At 41.8% G+C, this 15749-nt stretch overlaps 1 protein-coding gene across 1 annotated transcript in view; it reads right to left on the bottom strand.

Annotated features, from left to right (window-relative positions):
- The window catches only part of LOC126273253 (cell cycle control protein 50A-like), a 222229-nt gene that overhangs the window by 145970 nt on the left and 60510 nt on the right, over nt 1-15749 (bottom strand). Inside the window, exon 4 of the mRNA XM_049976798.1 lies at nt 1944-2099. Coding sequence (XP_049832755.1) covers nt 1944-2099 — 156 coding nt within the window. The remainder of the gene's footprint in view (nt 1-1943; nt 2100-15749) is intronic.

Below are 15749 nucleotides of genomic sequence, written 5' to 3'. Positions count from 1 at the left end.
GCACTGACTTCGAAGAAGCAAGCGGCCCTCTTAGTAGAAGTAGTTTATTTCACCAGAACATTAGGTGAGTGAAAAATCAGACAGATGAGCTTCTTGCATGTCTAGAAGATGAGTAAAATTCTGAAATGATATATATTCTGTGCCTCTCTGAACACCATGTAAGCAGAGGGATTTGTTGTTATTGTTGCGGTCTTCAGTCCTGGGACTGGTTTCATGCAGCTCTTCATGCTGCTCTATCCTGTGCAAGCTTCTTCATTTCCCAGTACCTACTGCAACCTACATCCTTCTGAATCTGCTTAGTGTATTCATCTCTTGGTCTCCCTCTACGATTTTTACCCTCCACGCTGCCCTCCAACGCTAAATTGGTGATCCCTTGATGCCTCACAAGACGTTCTTCCAACCGATCTCTTCTTCTTCTCAAGTTGTGCCACAAACTCCTCTTCTCCCCAATCATATTCAATACCTCATCATTAGTTATGTGATCTACTCATCTAATCTTCAGCATTCTTCTGTAGCACCACATTTTGAAAGCTTCTGTTGTCTACTTGTCCAAACTATTTATCGTCCACGTTTCACTTCCATACATGGCTACACTCCATACAAATACTTTCAGAAACGACTTCCTGATACTTAAATCTATACTCGATGTTAACAAATTTCTCTTCTTCAGAAACGCTTTCCTTGCCATTGCCAGCCTACATTTTATATCTTCTCTACTTCGACCATCATCAGTTATTTGGTCCCCAAATAGCAAAACTACTACTTTATGCGTCTCATTTCCTAATCTAATTCCCTCAGCATCACCAGACTTAATTCGACTACATTCCATTATTCTTGTTTTCCTTCTGTTGATGTTCATCTCATATCCTCCTTTCAACACACTGTCCATTCCGTTCAACTGCTCTTCCAAGTCCTTTGCTGTCTCTGACAAAATCACAATGTCGACGGCGAACCTCAAAGTTTTTATATCTTCTCCATGGATTTTAATACCTACCCCGAATTTTTCTTTTGTTTCCTTTACAGCTTGCTCAATATACAAATTGAATAACATCGGGGAGAGGTTATAACCCTGTCTCACTCCCTTCCCAACCATTGCTTCTCTTTCATGCCTCTCGACTCTGAGTAATAATGTGTACGAATTATAGGCGTCCAGTAATGAAAGAAGGTATCAGTAATAAAGCCACGGCAATTTTCTCCAATGGGTCTAAGAAAATCGCCTACTGTTAACTTGCGCCTTAGGCTTCGACAAACTCTGAGCATGTAAGGAGCGGCTCATTGTAGAAAGATGGATATTGTGGTTTTGTTTCGATTGGTACATCACCCTAAAAATGCAACATTCGACTTCATGCAGCGTGATTAGGCCTGAAAATGTGGTAAGTGGTGTATGGTAAACGTTAAATGAAATAAAGGTAGTTAAAATTTTGTGATACTGGCAACTTAGAAGGTAATATATAACATGGGATTTTGACAACAGCGACTGCATTTTGAATCCTTAGCGTTGTATAAAAGGGGAAGCGAACTATAGCAACAAACTTCTCGTACGGATTATTCATGGTGGTGTTTGGCTATTTAGTTACTGCATTAGGCTGATCTCCGTTGACTGATTGGGTGAATTTCATCCTTTTATCACTCTTATATTTCATTGTAAACTTTGTTCATGCTACTCTGTGGCTGTAAGATCGCTGCTCTCAGACGGAAGAGTCATGAGTTGATATCCCTAACAAACGTCCACAATATTTGCTTTTCAAGAAATCATTAAAATGAGATGACAGAAGACTGTCGAGATCGAAGTGTATAGTTAACAAATTCCAACACCGCAAAATAGTGTCAACAGAATTCAGTTTCACACAGTGTCTGGGGGGAAAGGAAAACAAAACAAAACGGATCCGCCCGATGTTTTATAGTAGCCTGCCTCCCTCCCCTTGACGCTCGCGCTCACTCACCTATAGGTCGGCCCTCATCGTCGTAGTCATAGGGCGCACAGTAGCTGTTAACGCGGTCGTAGAGTTTTCCCCGCAGCTGGTAGTCGTCACGCGAGTTCACGTAGCGCCGGTGGTTCTGGTAGTAGTTACTCAGCTGGTAGTAGATGAATACGGGAGCTGCAACAAGAGGAAACGAGGAAATAAGGTGGGAAGCGCACATCTTGAACTGAGGTCGGTTTATGTGCACTTACGGGCGAGCCTGAAACTAATGATTACGCCCTGAAATTCATCCGCAAAACAACAACAGCCAGGTAACATTAATCTGCATAGCAAATATGAAACGTCCTCTTAGAAAAAATTAATGAATTACTGTGCTGGTAAACCTCTTACATTATTAGATTTTCAAACAGCTGAGCACAACTGAACGTACTCAGACATTTCTCTCTGTACTTATTCTGATCATCACTAAATTGACACACAATATTGTTAGCTCAACGCAATCTGACTTTTAATAATCCCTACAAAACAATGGCCCTGACTTACAATAACTTATACCTTTCATGAATCACTTGCCTCACAAAAATCTTCATTACTCGAACTACTGCAATAGAGCGAGCACCAATACTGCCAGCTAAATAAAAGATGCAAAATTCTGAAGGCACTAACTACTGATAGGCATAGTTAGCAAATGAAAGATTTTTATAGAGAAAAAACAATGTATTTACCTTAATAGTATTCAAAAGTCATACAAATTTACTGTCGCTGATGGACACACGTCCAGATCTTCTGCTCTCAAAACTCCACCATCTCTCTCCCCACATCCTTCCTTGGCTGTTCTAGTGTTCCCTGATCAAGTTACCCGGATTGGTCTCTCTGCAGCGGAGCTCCACGCGATCCTGAAGACACTGGAGCAGATGAATCGTGTTCGGGGCGATCGATTTCTTCTCTGCTCCCATTCTCTTAGTGCCTTACAATCACTGCAGAACCTGTACCCTACTGAGGAGATGGTCCAGCTGATACACAACCAACTGTACTTGCTCCAACGGCGGGGTACAGAAATACCCTTCTGCTGGGTGCCTGGTCATGTCGGCATATGGGGCAATGAACAGGCCGATCGGGCTGCCAAGGAGGCCTGCAGAGAGCAGGATGTGGTCCAGTGTCCTATTCCCTTGTCGTCAGTCATCGCTGCACTCCACAGGAAGTGCATGGAGTTGTGGGAGGACGAATGTCTGGCGGTGACGGCCAATAAACTGCGTTTGATAAAGTCAACCACCCGGCCGTGGCGTACCTCCTGCCGGTTGCTCAGGCGGGAGGAGGTGGCCCTCACACGTCTTCGGATCGGGCACTGTCCTCTCACACAAATCTTTTTATTACGGCGGGAGGATCCTCCGTTTTGTGATGCTTGTGGTGTGCCCATTTTGGTCCGGCACATTTTAACAGACTGCATTTTATACCGTGATGCACGGGCAGAAGCCCAAGTTGGTGGGGATCTGCCTTCTGTTTTCGCTAATGATGAGACGTGTGTGTCTAGGGTTTTTAAGTTTTGTGATGTGTCTGGACTCTGGCCTAAACTTTTAGGCTGGAGGTTTTAGTGTATTGCAGAGTGGCTGACTCCTCCCGTTTTTTCCTTGCGGTCAGCCAGCCACTTCCATCTGCTACATTGTTTTAGCTCCATCTATCATTTCCTTCCTGTGTTGTCCATGTTTTACTGCTGACGCTCTGCTTCACCCGACGCTTTGGTGTCGGTGAGCACATGTTTTTCATCGATTATTACCCATGTTTTCTGTTTCGTTTTATATTCCTGTTCTGGGATTTTTCTTGACACCCGTCTCACTACGTTACTGAACGGGCGCTGAAGACCTTGCTGTCGTGCGCCCAAAACCCCTCTACTACTACTACCACTGCTGGCGGCACTACAATAGCGAATATTAGAACAATGCCAAGCAGCCACAGACTGCACACAGTACAGCCATTGATTTTCATACAGAGCGCTACGTGGCGTTACCAATATAAAAACCTAAACAGCCTACTTACACAAGTTAGTTTGACAGGACGCCAAGGTCCACGTAGATACGCGGAGAAAATGGGGAAAAATGTAACTATCTAGACAAATTATTGTACCTAGAGTCCATGAAAACTATTCTCATACAAAGTCCTGAAAGATGCCTCGAAATGACTCAAATAAATAAAAAAAAGTTGTTGAAATTGTCACAAGGGCACAGATTATTTCCGCCTCAGAGCAATGACTCGGCAGGCGAAAGTTATGTTCAGCCGAAGTGCTTACCTCAAGCGTTTCCCCTGAACGCAATGGATCCGTCAGCTGTTTACGTTTTTACGTAATGTTGAGAGTGGTGAGGCTAAACTTCGATTTAAACAGACAAAGTATGCCCACTCCCTGTGCAGGTAGGCATGTTAAGTGAATTTTAATATGCAGCTTAATACAGAGAAAAGATTCCGACCCCAGTTCTTTTTCCTAATAAAATGAAACGCCTATAGCCGTCCTTACGATCTCATTTATTTTATGGCTACCAGTTTCGGCGCTTCTATACAGCATCTTCACGCCTTACCTGACACTGAAGGGGTGAACGTCGTCGGTATGCAGTTGATAGTTTGAGACCTACATCACAGCTTTTTACACGTAGTCTGCGTATACGACTTACACTACTGGCCATTAAAATTGCTACACCACGAAGATGACGTGCTACAGACGCGAAAATTAACCGACAGGAAGAAGATTCTGTGATATGCAAATGATAAGCTTTCAGAGCGTTTGCACAAGGTTCGCGCCGGTGGCGACACCTACAACATGCTGACATGAGGAAAGTTTCTCATACACAAACAGCAGTTGACCGGCGTTGCCTGATGAAACGTTGTTGTGATGCCTCGTGTAAGGAGGAGAAATGCGTACCATCACGTTTCCGACTTTGATAAAGGTCGGATTGTAGCCTATCGCGTTTGCGGTTTATCGCATCGCGCCATTGCTGCTCGCGTTGGTCGAGATCCAATGACTGTTAGCAGAATATGGAATCGGTGGGTTCAGGAGGATAATACGGAACACCGTGATGGATCCCAACGGCCTCGAATCACTAGCAGTCGAGATGACAGACATCTTATCTTGTCCGCATGGTTGTAACGAATCGTGCAGCCACGTGTCGATCCCTGAGTCATCAGATGGGGACGTTTGCAAGACAACAACCATCTGCACGAACAGTTCAAATGGCTCTAAGCACTATGGGACTTAACATCTTAGGTCATCAGTCCCCTACAACTTAGAACTACTTAAACGTAACTAACCTAAGGACTTCACACACTTCCATGCCCGAGGCAGGTTTCGAACCTGCCACCGTAGCAGTCGCGCGGTTCCGGACTGAGCGCCTAGAACCGCGAGACCACCATGGCTGCGGTTACCCTTGACGCTGCATCACAGACAGAAGCTCCTGCGATGGTGTACTCAACGACGAACCTGGGTGCACTAATAGCATCCGTGTTTGACGACGTCGTAGTGAACGCACATTGGAAGCGTTTATTCCTCATCGCCATACTGGCGTGGCACTCGGCGTGATGGTATGGGGTGCCATTGTTTACACGTTTCGGTCTCCTCTTGGTCGCATTGACACCACTTTGAACAGTGGACGTTACATTTAAAATGTCTTACGACCCGAGGCTCTACCCTCCATTCGATCCCTGAGAAACCCTACATCTCTGCAGGATAATGTTGCAGGTCCTGTACTGGCCTTTCTGGATACAGAAAATATTCGGCTGCTGCTCTGCCCAGCACATTCTCCAGATCTCTCACCAATTGAAAACGTCTGTGGCCGAGCAACTGGCTCGTCACAATACGCCAGTAACTTCTCTTGATGAACTGTGGTATCGTGTTGAAGCTGCATGGGCGGCTGTACCTGTACTCGCCACCCAAGCCCTGTTTGGTTCAATTCCCAGGCGTATCAAGGTCGTTATTACCGCCAGAGGAGGTGGTTCTGGGTACTGATTTCTCAGGATCTATGCACCCAAATTGCGTGAAAATGTAATCACATGTCAGTTCTAGTATAATATATTTGTCCAATGAATACCAGTTTATCATCTGCATTTCTTCTTGGTGTAGCAACTTTAATGGCCAGTAGTGTAGGTTGGCCAGTGATGCACCGCGTATGAGTTGACAGTTGATGATTGGAGAAACAACATCACAGTTACAGCTCGTCTGTGTAAACTAGTTATGTTGACCACTGATACATCGTGTATACGGATTTTGTTAAGCCCTTCAGCATTAGAAAAGGCCTGAAGATGGTGCACTGAAGCGCCGAAACTGATAGCCATACAATAAAGGACATCGTAAGGACGGCAGCAGGTGTTTTATTTTCTTAGATAAATGAATGGCCGTTGTCCCCTAGACCTCCAATCACAAGGATGGACATTTTTACGACTGAACTTAATTATCACTATTTAGTTCACTTTGCCATGTAGGAGGTCATTGTGAACAGCTGAACACAGGAATTCTTCTGAATTTCCCATTCTTTAGTAACACTGGTCCACGCTGCTCCGCACGTCACTTTGCTACCATTCGTTAGGACTGTAACGTAACCGCCAGGTGTTGGCTACCTTTTAACGCAGTTGGCACTACTTTTAGTCTTTACACATCTTATTGGTCTGTGTGTATTCAACATGGCGTTGCGTCGCTAAAGAGTGTCTGGCTGTGGCAAAATAATTACAGTCACAGTCACAGTCACAGTTGCACGCGCCTACGCTTAGTTTCTTACGGATATTTATCAGTTCATCTTCCTGAAAACAGACAGTATCTGTACCAGTGGGTGAGAGCCATAGCTAATATGGGCTAACAATCGATCTTACTGATAAATGCCGTGACATGAACCAAATGTCCACAATTACGCGTAACGGGATTTCTCAGGACTGACACCCGACATCATTACGTTGAAATTTAAAATATTTGTGTTCCTAGGAGTGAGTGGAACATATCTCAGTCTTTACAAAGAAACAAAAATTTGTGACCACTGGAAAGGCAGGACGAAGGTTACAGAAGACTGTCCGGAGGGTGCGTGTCATCAGTAACTACCGCTTCAAATGTTCAAATGTGTGTGAATTCCTAAGGCACCACAGTGCTGACGTCATTAACTACCACTTCCAGTACATATATATTGAGAAGAATACACCATAACAAGTGGCGGTTTCAGCCACAATGTGAGCGTACACATTTGCCAGACCCCAAAAGCACGCACTGCATGACCAAGTCTTACCTCATAAACTCTTATAATAATTGTAATTTTTTAAAAAGGCGTTGAGAAACACACTGACAAAGGGCATAAGAGAATATAAAGAAGGAATATGGGAAGCAAGAACGTTCAATTCGGCCAGAACATATATCGAGTTGCAGATTGGCCGCTTTTTCCCATTGCGATTCGAGAAAACCAAAACATACGTCGCAAATATGGCTTCAGTTATGACACACAGCTAAAATAAAAGTCCTTTCGCAAAATGTGATGAAAAATAATAGGTGTTGCTGTGCTCACAGCTTGCAAGGGGACGGGCAATTCCAAAATGTCAAAATGTCAAAATGTGTTCCGAAATTTTTTATACAGGGTAAATAAACAGAAAGAAAGACTCTGTCACAATTTTAGCGCCTAAGCCGCACTCGAAGTATTTTTAAAATGTTCAAAATTGCCAGCTGGAGAAAGACAGTGCCTCGGTAAACAGATAGTACGAATCTGAGAGATCGTAAGTAGTAAAGCGAATTTCAGATTTCGTTGAAAATTTCTCTGAAACAATCGGCCAAAGTTATTGTTCACTCGTATTTGGAACTCATTTAATGTCCACAATAATTACCAGTTTCTGTTGTGTTAGCCTAAGTGTTAACGATGCATATACAAATGAATTAATATTCGTTGTGTTTAATTGATGTTAAGTAGCGTGCAAACCCGGTTTCGCTTCGTAAAATGACCATGAACTGCATAAATGGAAGAGACTCTTTCGTTAAGTAATAAATACACGTCACAACGAAACCCGCAAAACTGTGAAAATAAAACTACCTGGAAGATTTACTGTACAGGGTGGCCTCAATGTCCCATTAAACCCCATAAATAACAAACATAAACTCATAAACGTGAATAAATAATATAAACAATAGTTCTTTAGAGGACTTTTCTGGAGATATGAACCATGTAGAGCTGCTCGTGAGAGGCAATGCACCCCTACCGGTGAATATCTACAAGACTAGGCCCTCCGAATCGAATCTGAGACGAACATTCTTGATTTCAACTCTTCTTAGACATTGTTAAGCATATCCAAGAAATCAGACAGTAAAGAAAGTCACGAAATTACGAAGTTTACTCCACGTAAAAGTGTACAGGAGGTGTCACTAATTCGTAGCTGACGTGAAGATGAAGCTTGCAGTTATCCTCGCATCTGTTGTCTAATGTTGATCAGTGAAAGCAATGCTAGCAAATCGCAATTCATCATTTCGTGCCCAAAAAATACAGATCATGCTGTGCAATCGATTACTGCTACGACACATACATCTACATCAATGACAGTGTAATCATGAGTGGATTACCGTTTCCACAGCTTCATATCTGACTTCAGGGACCTCGATGCACATTAGGATCAAAAAAAATAAAGGAGTATTTAGTGGGAAAAAATTTGTAATCTACCTATCAAAATCTGGAAATATAGTGAAGAATAATTCGAAACGATTTCTAACCACAAGCCGGGATTTATGCACTGCTTTTCTTGGAGCCTTGGCGAGGACATAACTACACCTCTGTCGTTCAGGATGACGACGAAAGAATGGCCGACATTTTCGATTCCACCTGGAAGAACCGGTGTGACTCCCGAAACAGAATTTTTTCGATTGTGCAATTAAGGATAATATTTATGTAATATTCTGTCGATACTTGGAGGAACATAGTCATAACTTGAATACAAAGTATTAATTTTCCAGAGTATTGTGAAACGCTAATAATTTGTATTAAAGTTATCAATATTTTTAAGGAAGTTCTCGGACAGTATAAATTCCGACAGGTGTGTGTCACTTGAGGTTTATTAGGAAAATAGTACACTACTGGCCATTAAAATTGCTACACCAAGAAGAAATGCAGATGATACACGGGTTATCATTGGACAAATATATTTTACTAAAACTGACATGTGATTACATTTTCATGCAATTTGGGTGCATAGATTCTGAGAAATCAGTACCCAGAACAACCACATCTGGCCGTAATAACGGCCTTGATACGCCTGGGCATTGAGTCAAACAGAGATTGGATGGTGTGTACCGGTACAGCTGCCCATGCAGCTTCAACACGATACCACAGTTCATCAAGAGTAGTGACTGGCGTATTGTGACGAGCCAGTTGCTCGGCCACCACTGACCAGACGTTTTCAGTTGGTGAGAGATCTGGAGAACGTGCTGGCCAGGGCAGCAGTAGAACATTTTCTGTATCCAGAAAGGCCCGTACAGGACCTGCAACATGCGGTAGTGCATTATCCTGCTGAAATGTAGGGTTTCACAGGGATCGAATGAAGGGTAGAGCCACGGATCGTAACACATCGTAATGTAACGTCCACTGTTCAAAGTGCCGTCATTGCGAAAAAGAGGTGACTGAGACGTGTAGCCAATGGCACCCCATACCATCACACCGGGTGATACGCCAGTATGGCGATGACGAATACACGTTTCCAATGTGCGTTGCCAGCCGACCTCCAGATCTCACCAAGAGTGCTACACTGTCGTACGATGGTGTTATAGATAGTGTCACGCCAGCACAGCAAATATCCAGATATAAACATTACTCAGACGCCATCTGTTGGCCGGCTAGAGTGGACGAGCGGTTCTAGGCGCTACAGTCTGGAACCGCGCTACCGCTCCAGTCGGTGGTTCGATTCCTGCCTCGGGCATGGATGTGTGTGATATCCTTAGGTTAGTTACGTTTCAGTAGCTCTACGTTCTAGGGGACTGAGGACCTCAGAATTTAAGTCCTACAGTGAACCATTTTGAGCCAATGTGCGTTCATCGCAATGTCGCCAAACACGGATGCGACCATCATGATGCTGTAAACAGAACCTGGATTAATCCGAAAAAATGACGTTTTGCCATTCGTGCACCAAGGTTCGTCGTTGAGTACACCATCGCAGTCGCTCCTGTCTATGATGCAGCGTCAAGGGGAACCGCAGACATGGTGGTCCGAGCTGATAGTCCATGCTGTTGCAAACGTCATCGAACTGTTCGTGCAGATGGTTGTTGTCTTGCATTCGGCCCCATCTGTTGACTGGTGGCTGCACAATCCGTTACAGCTATGAGGATAAGATGTCTATCATCTCGACTGCTAGTGATACGAGGCCGTTGGGATCCAGCACGGCGTTCCGTATTACCCTCCTGAACCCACCGATTCCATACTCTCCTAACAGTCACTGGATCTCGACCAACGCGAGCAGCAATGTTGCGGTACGATAAGTCGCAATTGCTATACAATCCGACCTTTATCAAAGTCGGAAACGTGTTGCTTCGCGTTTATCCCTTACACGAGGCATCACAATAACGTTTCACCAGACAACGCCGGTCAATTACTGTTTGTGTATGAGAAATCGGTTGGAAACTTCCCTCATGTTAGCACGTTGTAGGTGTCGTAACCGGCGCCAACATAGTGTGAATGCTCTGAAAAGCTAATCATTTGCATATCACAGCATCTTCTTTCTGTCGTTTAAATTCCGCGTCTGTAACACGTCATCTTCGTGGTGTAGCAATTTCAATGGCCAGTAGTGTATTATTATAATGCAGTCATTTTGTGCATTACCAGTTTACATCGGCAAATTTTATGAATTGCCTAAGTATGCTCGATATGCAGCAAAATTAGTAGAGCAATGACGAGGAACATTTCTAAATCCAGTGTAATTCTGTGTAAATAAAACTAGTAATTAGTCTGACGTGCCTGAAAGCATTAACTTATCTTTCATGAGGTGTGCCTGATATAAGGATAATGGTTATATTCGTCATTCAAACGACAGTTTGCTTTACTGTGACGACTATGGAGAGTAAACAAAGAATCGTTTCATTGTCACTAAAATATAGATTATTCAAAACTTATCATAGGAAATATGCTACAGAAATTGTTACGAAATTACCTGTTTGTAAGAAATATTTCATTTCAATAAATTAAAGTCATGTAATATCAGAAACTGGCCTAATTTACTTCCTTCCGCTAATCATACTTGTAAGAACTTCGTATGCAACAGTTTATCTGTCGATGAGAGCTGCCTCTTATTCAAACCAACAATGAAACGTGACTTTTTGTGTGGCCTTGGTGTTTCACTTTCGCTCGTCTCACTCCGGAGTTAGCACTAATGGTGTTTGATCTCTTCCAATGACCGTTAGCGCACTAGGCAGGAAGGGCTGTACAAGTCGCTGTCGTTCGCGGTTCTTCGTGTGACGAAAAGAAATACGTCCAACAGGTTTAAAAAAAACTTATAGTGCACCTTAGCAGCTAAAATTTTGAAACTATATTTCCTTCGTTGCATTCTGTCTGCATAAAAAATTTCATGGTTGGTTTCGACATGTCAGATTCCACCATTCCCTTGTGAGACAATAGTGTGTCCGGTGCGCAAACGTTTACTGTTGTAGGTATATCGGCCCTGCCAGGCTAACTTGCTTTAGCAGATAATTTCATTTGAGACAATACCAGAAATGCGATTAAAGGCCGTGTGATTAATGTCAGCTGCTGAGAAACAAGCAATACAGACAACATTATTTCTTACAGACAGATGTGATTATTCCAGATAAACAGTTCAACATTTAGCTTCAAAACATAGAAAAAAAGATAGGCAGCATGTCTAATCCATACATATCATGAAAATGGATGGATGTGCATATTAACGTATTTATGTATGTTCCACATCTTTCACTAAATAACGGGACTGATTTCAACCAAATTTGGGACACATGTTACTTACAGTACAGAAAATGTTTCTTTTGGGTAAGAACCACGTATGTATCACAGCGATGGGGGCTGAGGTGAAACTTTAGAGTATGGTACGATACGCAACACAACCATACTCTCTTTCTGCTGCTGACCTGTCGAGCTGCATGCGGCTGGAGCTCCTAAAAATATAGCCTGGCGCATCCGCCATTTTGTTTCTCAACGAATGCTCAACACAGCACGTAGCTTATGAGAACTGTGTTGTTTCGTTCAAGTTTTCTGAAATATTTTAGAAGTATCATGCATAGAGCCTTAAACAGTACTATTTTCAGCGTTCATTTCGCTCATGTTTACATAGATATGTGGATTAGACACAAAAATCTCGCGTTTCTTTTGCTAATTCCTGCTTTTATTTTCTGTCCAAACGAAGAAGAAAGGTGCCACAAACATGTATATTTCTGTGACAGAATGGAGTACTATGTTTATGTTTTATTTTCTTCACGGAATTCAAATTAAGTAATGAATACTGACGTTTATTAAATCATGTACCAGGCTCCTGTTAGTATGAGTTGGCGCAGCTGCATCTAAAGTGCATATTAGCGGAGTAACCAAGTATACATACGAAACTCACCAAACACGGCACTTCTAATAGAATGAAGGCTTGCTTCGTTACATTTCCAGAACACACAAAAACATACTTAACACTACACAATTCCTTCTTCAAGGCAAAGCACAAGTTATGTGTAAATATGGAAAATGGCTAAGGTTGACAAAGGGCTCACTACTGTAGTGTTAATTTCAACCTTCTGCATTTTTATAGTTAAAAATGGTTCAAATGGCTCTGAGCACTCCTGAAGTCATCAGTCCCTTAGAACTTAGAACTACTTAAACCTAACTAACCGTAGGACATCACACACATCAATGCCCGAGACAGGATTCGAGCCTGCGACTGTAGCGGTCACGCGATTCCAGACTGAAGTGCCTAGAACCGCACGGCCACACCGGCCGGCCTTTCTAGTTAAACATGAAGTAAACAATTTGTGCACTGCCCTACTCGTACCACAGTACTTAAGTTTATCTGGAAGAATTTCATGATTTACGCAGTTAAAAGCTTTTGAGAGATCACAAAAAATCCCAGTGGGTGGTGTTCGGTTATTCAGAGCATTTAACATTTGATCAGTGAAACCATATATAGTATTTGCTCTTGAGAAGCTTTTTTGAAAACCAAACTGACATTTTGTTAGTAGTTCATTTTTGCAAATATACGAAGCTACTCTTGAATACATTGTTGTTTTTTTTTAAGAATTTTGGATAAAGATGTTAGAAGTGTGATTGGATGGTAGTTGGAAGCATCAGACATATCCCAATTTTCATGCAATGATTTAACAGTAGCATATTCTGAAAAAATGCCCTGTTTCTGTGAGCTACCACATATGTGGCTGAGAATACTACATCTCCTTTGAACAAACTTTTAGTACTCTGTTAGAAATGCCATCAATTACATGTAAGCTTTTACTTTGGAGTGAATTTATTATTTTCCTAATTTCATTAGGAGAGTTCGGTTGAATTTCAGTTTTATCAAACTGCGTAGGTACTGCCTCCTCCAAATATAGCCTTGCATTTTATAATGCATAGCTGGATCCTATTTTCTCTACGACAGTTAAAAATGATTTTTAAAAATGTCGTTACCAAACTTTTCATTGAGTTTGACAGAAACATAGTCTTCCTGTGCTCTCGGTTGCTCTGGTTCCCTTTTAACAATATTCCAGAGTGTTTTAATTTTTTTATGTAGTTGCGTATCTCAGGCACAATGCACATACTTCTCGATTTTTTAATAACTTTTCTTAATACAGTGTAGTAGCTTTTACAATGTTTGACTGTTTCTGGATGATTACTCCTCCCAGCAAAAAGATGAGTTTCCCTTTTCTCTTGGAAAGATATTATCATTGATTTAGTAAGCCAAGACTTGTTAGATGCTTTCTTATAATTGTGTTTCACTGTTTTCTTACGGAAACTGTTTTCAAATATACTCACAAAGCTATTACGAAACAGGTTAAATTTTAAATTAGCGTTATGTTCCCTGTGCACCTCATCCCAGGCTAACTTGCAAATTTTCCCTAAAACTTGCAACTGTTAAATCATTAATTGAATGCACTATTTTGGAGGACTGTTTTGCATTACTGTATGGAGCTACGTAATATACTGTAACTAGCTGTGCATCGTGATCACAAAGACCATTCTTACGAGAAAAAGTTTTTAGTTGATTAAATTTATCTTGGTCTATGAAAACATTATCTATCAGTATGATGCTGTCCTGTACTACCTGCGTAGGAAAATGAAGCAGAAAGAACCAAGTAATAAGTCAAAGTCATTGTTTCTATGAGACTCTTTCAAAAAATCTACATTGAAATCTCCACAAACAATTTGCTTCCCTCTATCTGACAAAGAATCCAATTTTTTTTTTAGAAATAGCTGATAATTTCCCAGTGGGGACTATTACCGAGATCAATGACAAATGTACCATTATTTAGCTTACGCTCACACACATGCTGCCATACGTTGCTCTACACATTTTTTTTCAGTTTCTATAACTCCTGATAAGGGGCAGTACTCTCAAAACAGCTACACAAAAACTACATTCGAATATCACGTACGATTTTTACTGTTAAATATTGTTTCAAGTCATAATAAATATTATTTACTAATAGTACATAACTATGCGCTCCTTCCGGGTTCCCAGTTTTCGTGACGACAGTTAACAACCCATTCTTCTCCTTCTGTCCGAATCTTCTGGGTAACGAACCGGAGCCGCGCGTGGTAACCGCGCGGTCTCGAGCGCCTTGTAACGGTCCGCGCGGCTTCCTCCGTCGGAGGTGTAAGCTCTCCCTCGGGCATGGGTGTGTGTGTAAGATAGTTTAAGTTAGACTAAGTAGTGTGTAAGCTTATGGATCGATGACCCCAGCAGTTTGGTCCCATAAGATCTTACCACAAATTTCAAAAAAATTCCAAACGAACCATTCTACATCCACTTCTAGAATGGTTAGAACAGTTTATGGTGGCACAACCACCCATAACTTCGTGCTGAAGTGCCTTGGCGCAAATCCTATAGCACCGCAGAACGCTCTGTGAAACAAAATGGCGGAGGCGCCAGCTCGCACTCCTAGGAGCGTTACACGTGGCACACGTTCTACGCTAATCGTCATACATTACAACAGCACGATATCTGCAAACTGTAATATATGACGGAATGCACTTCTGCAATTCGACTTTCGGATGCCGCAACCCGTTCTGTACAGGAAACATGTGCATTAGACCATCGTTCGGAGATATTACTCAAGACTTGAACGTACGGGGATATAACGGTATTTTTTTCGATTCGTGTAACTAATATAATGTTTTATTTACCTATGTTTGTGCTTGTATAAATATTTTTTAATTGACGTTATGTGAATGCTCTGAAACGGTAGTTTTTGTGTACAAACGATTTTAAATATCAAACATGTTGTATAAACAACTGCACAGGCAAAAATATGTGAGTTTAACTGAACTAAAAAGAATATAAACATTTCTGAATTTATGTGCCGAAGCCTTGAAGGCAATTTATAAATGAAATAGCTTCAAGCCTTACTGTAAATAACTTATATAAACTAATTTCGTGAAATGTCATTATTATTTCATAAGTAATATTTCAAAGGTGTAGCGGCAGTTAGCCTGTGGCTGATTGCGACCGATTGTAATACGTTTATTTGTTTTAGAAACTAAGTGCTCGGATCTCTCTCTCTCTCTCTATTTTTCTCTTTCTCGTGCCTGTTAGTCTTCATACCGATAGGCCGCACTATAGCTACTTCGTTGCGCATTATTAATTAACCCTTATGTGTGGAAAAATATGATGTAACTTTCTCGT

Source organism: Schistocerca gregaria, chromosome 5 (genome assembly GCF_023897955.1).
Source record: "Schistocerca gregaria isolate iqSchGreg1 chromosome 5, iqSchGreg1.2, whole genome shotgun sequence".
Classification (NCBI taxonomy): domain Eukaryota; kingdom Metazoa; phylum Arthropoda; class Insecta; order Orthoptera; family Acrididae; genus Schistocerca; species Schistocerca gregaria.
This window is presented reverse-complemented; position numbering and strand designations above follow the sequence as displayed.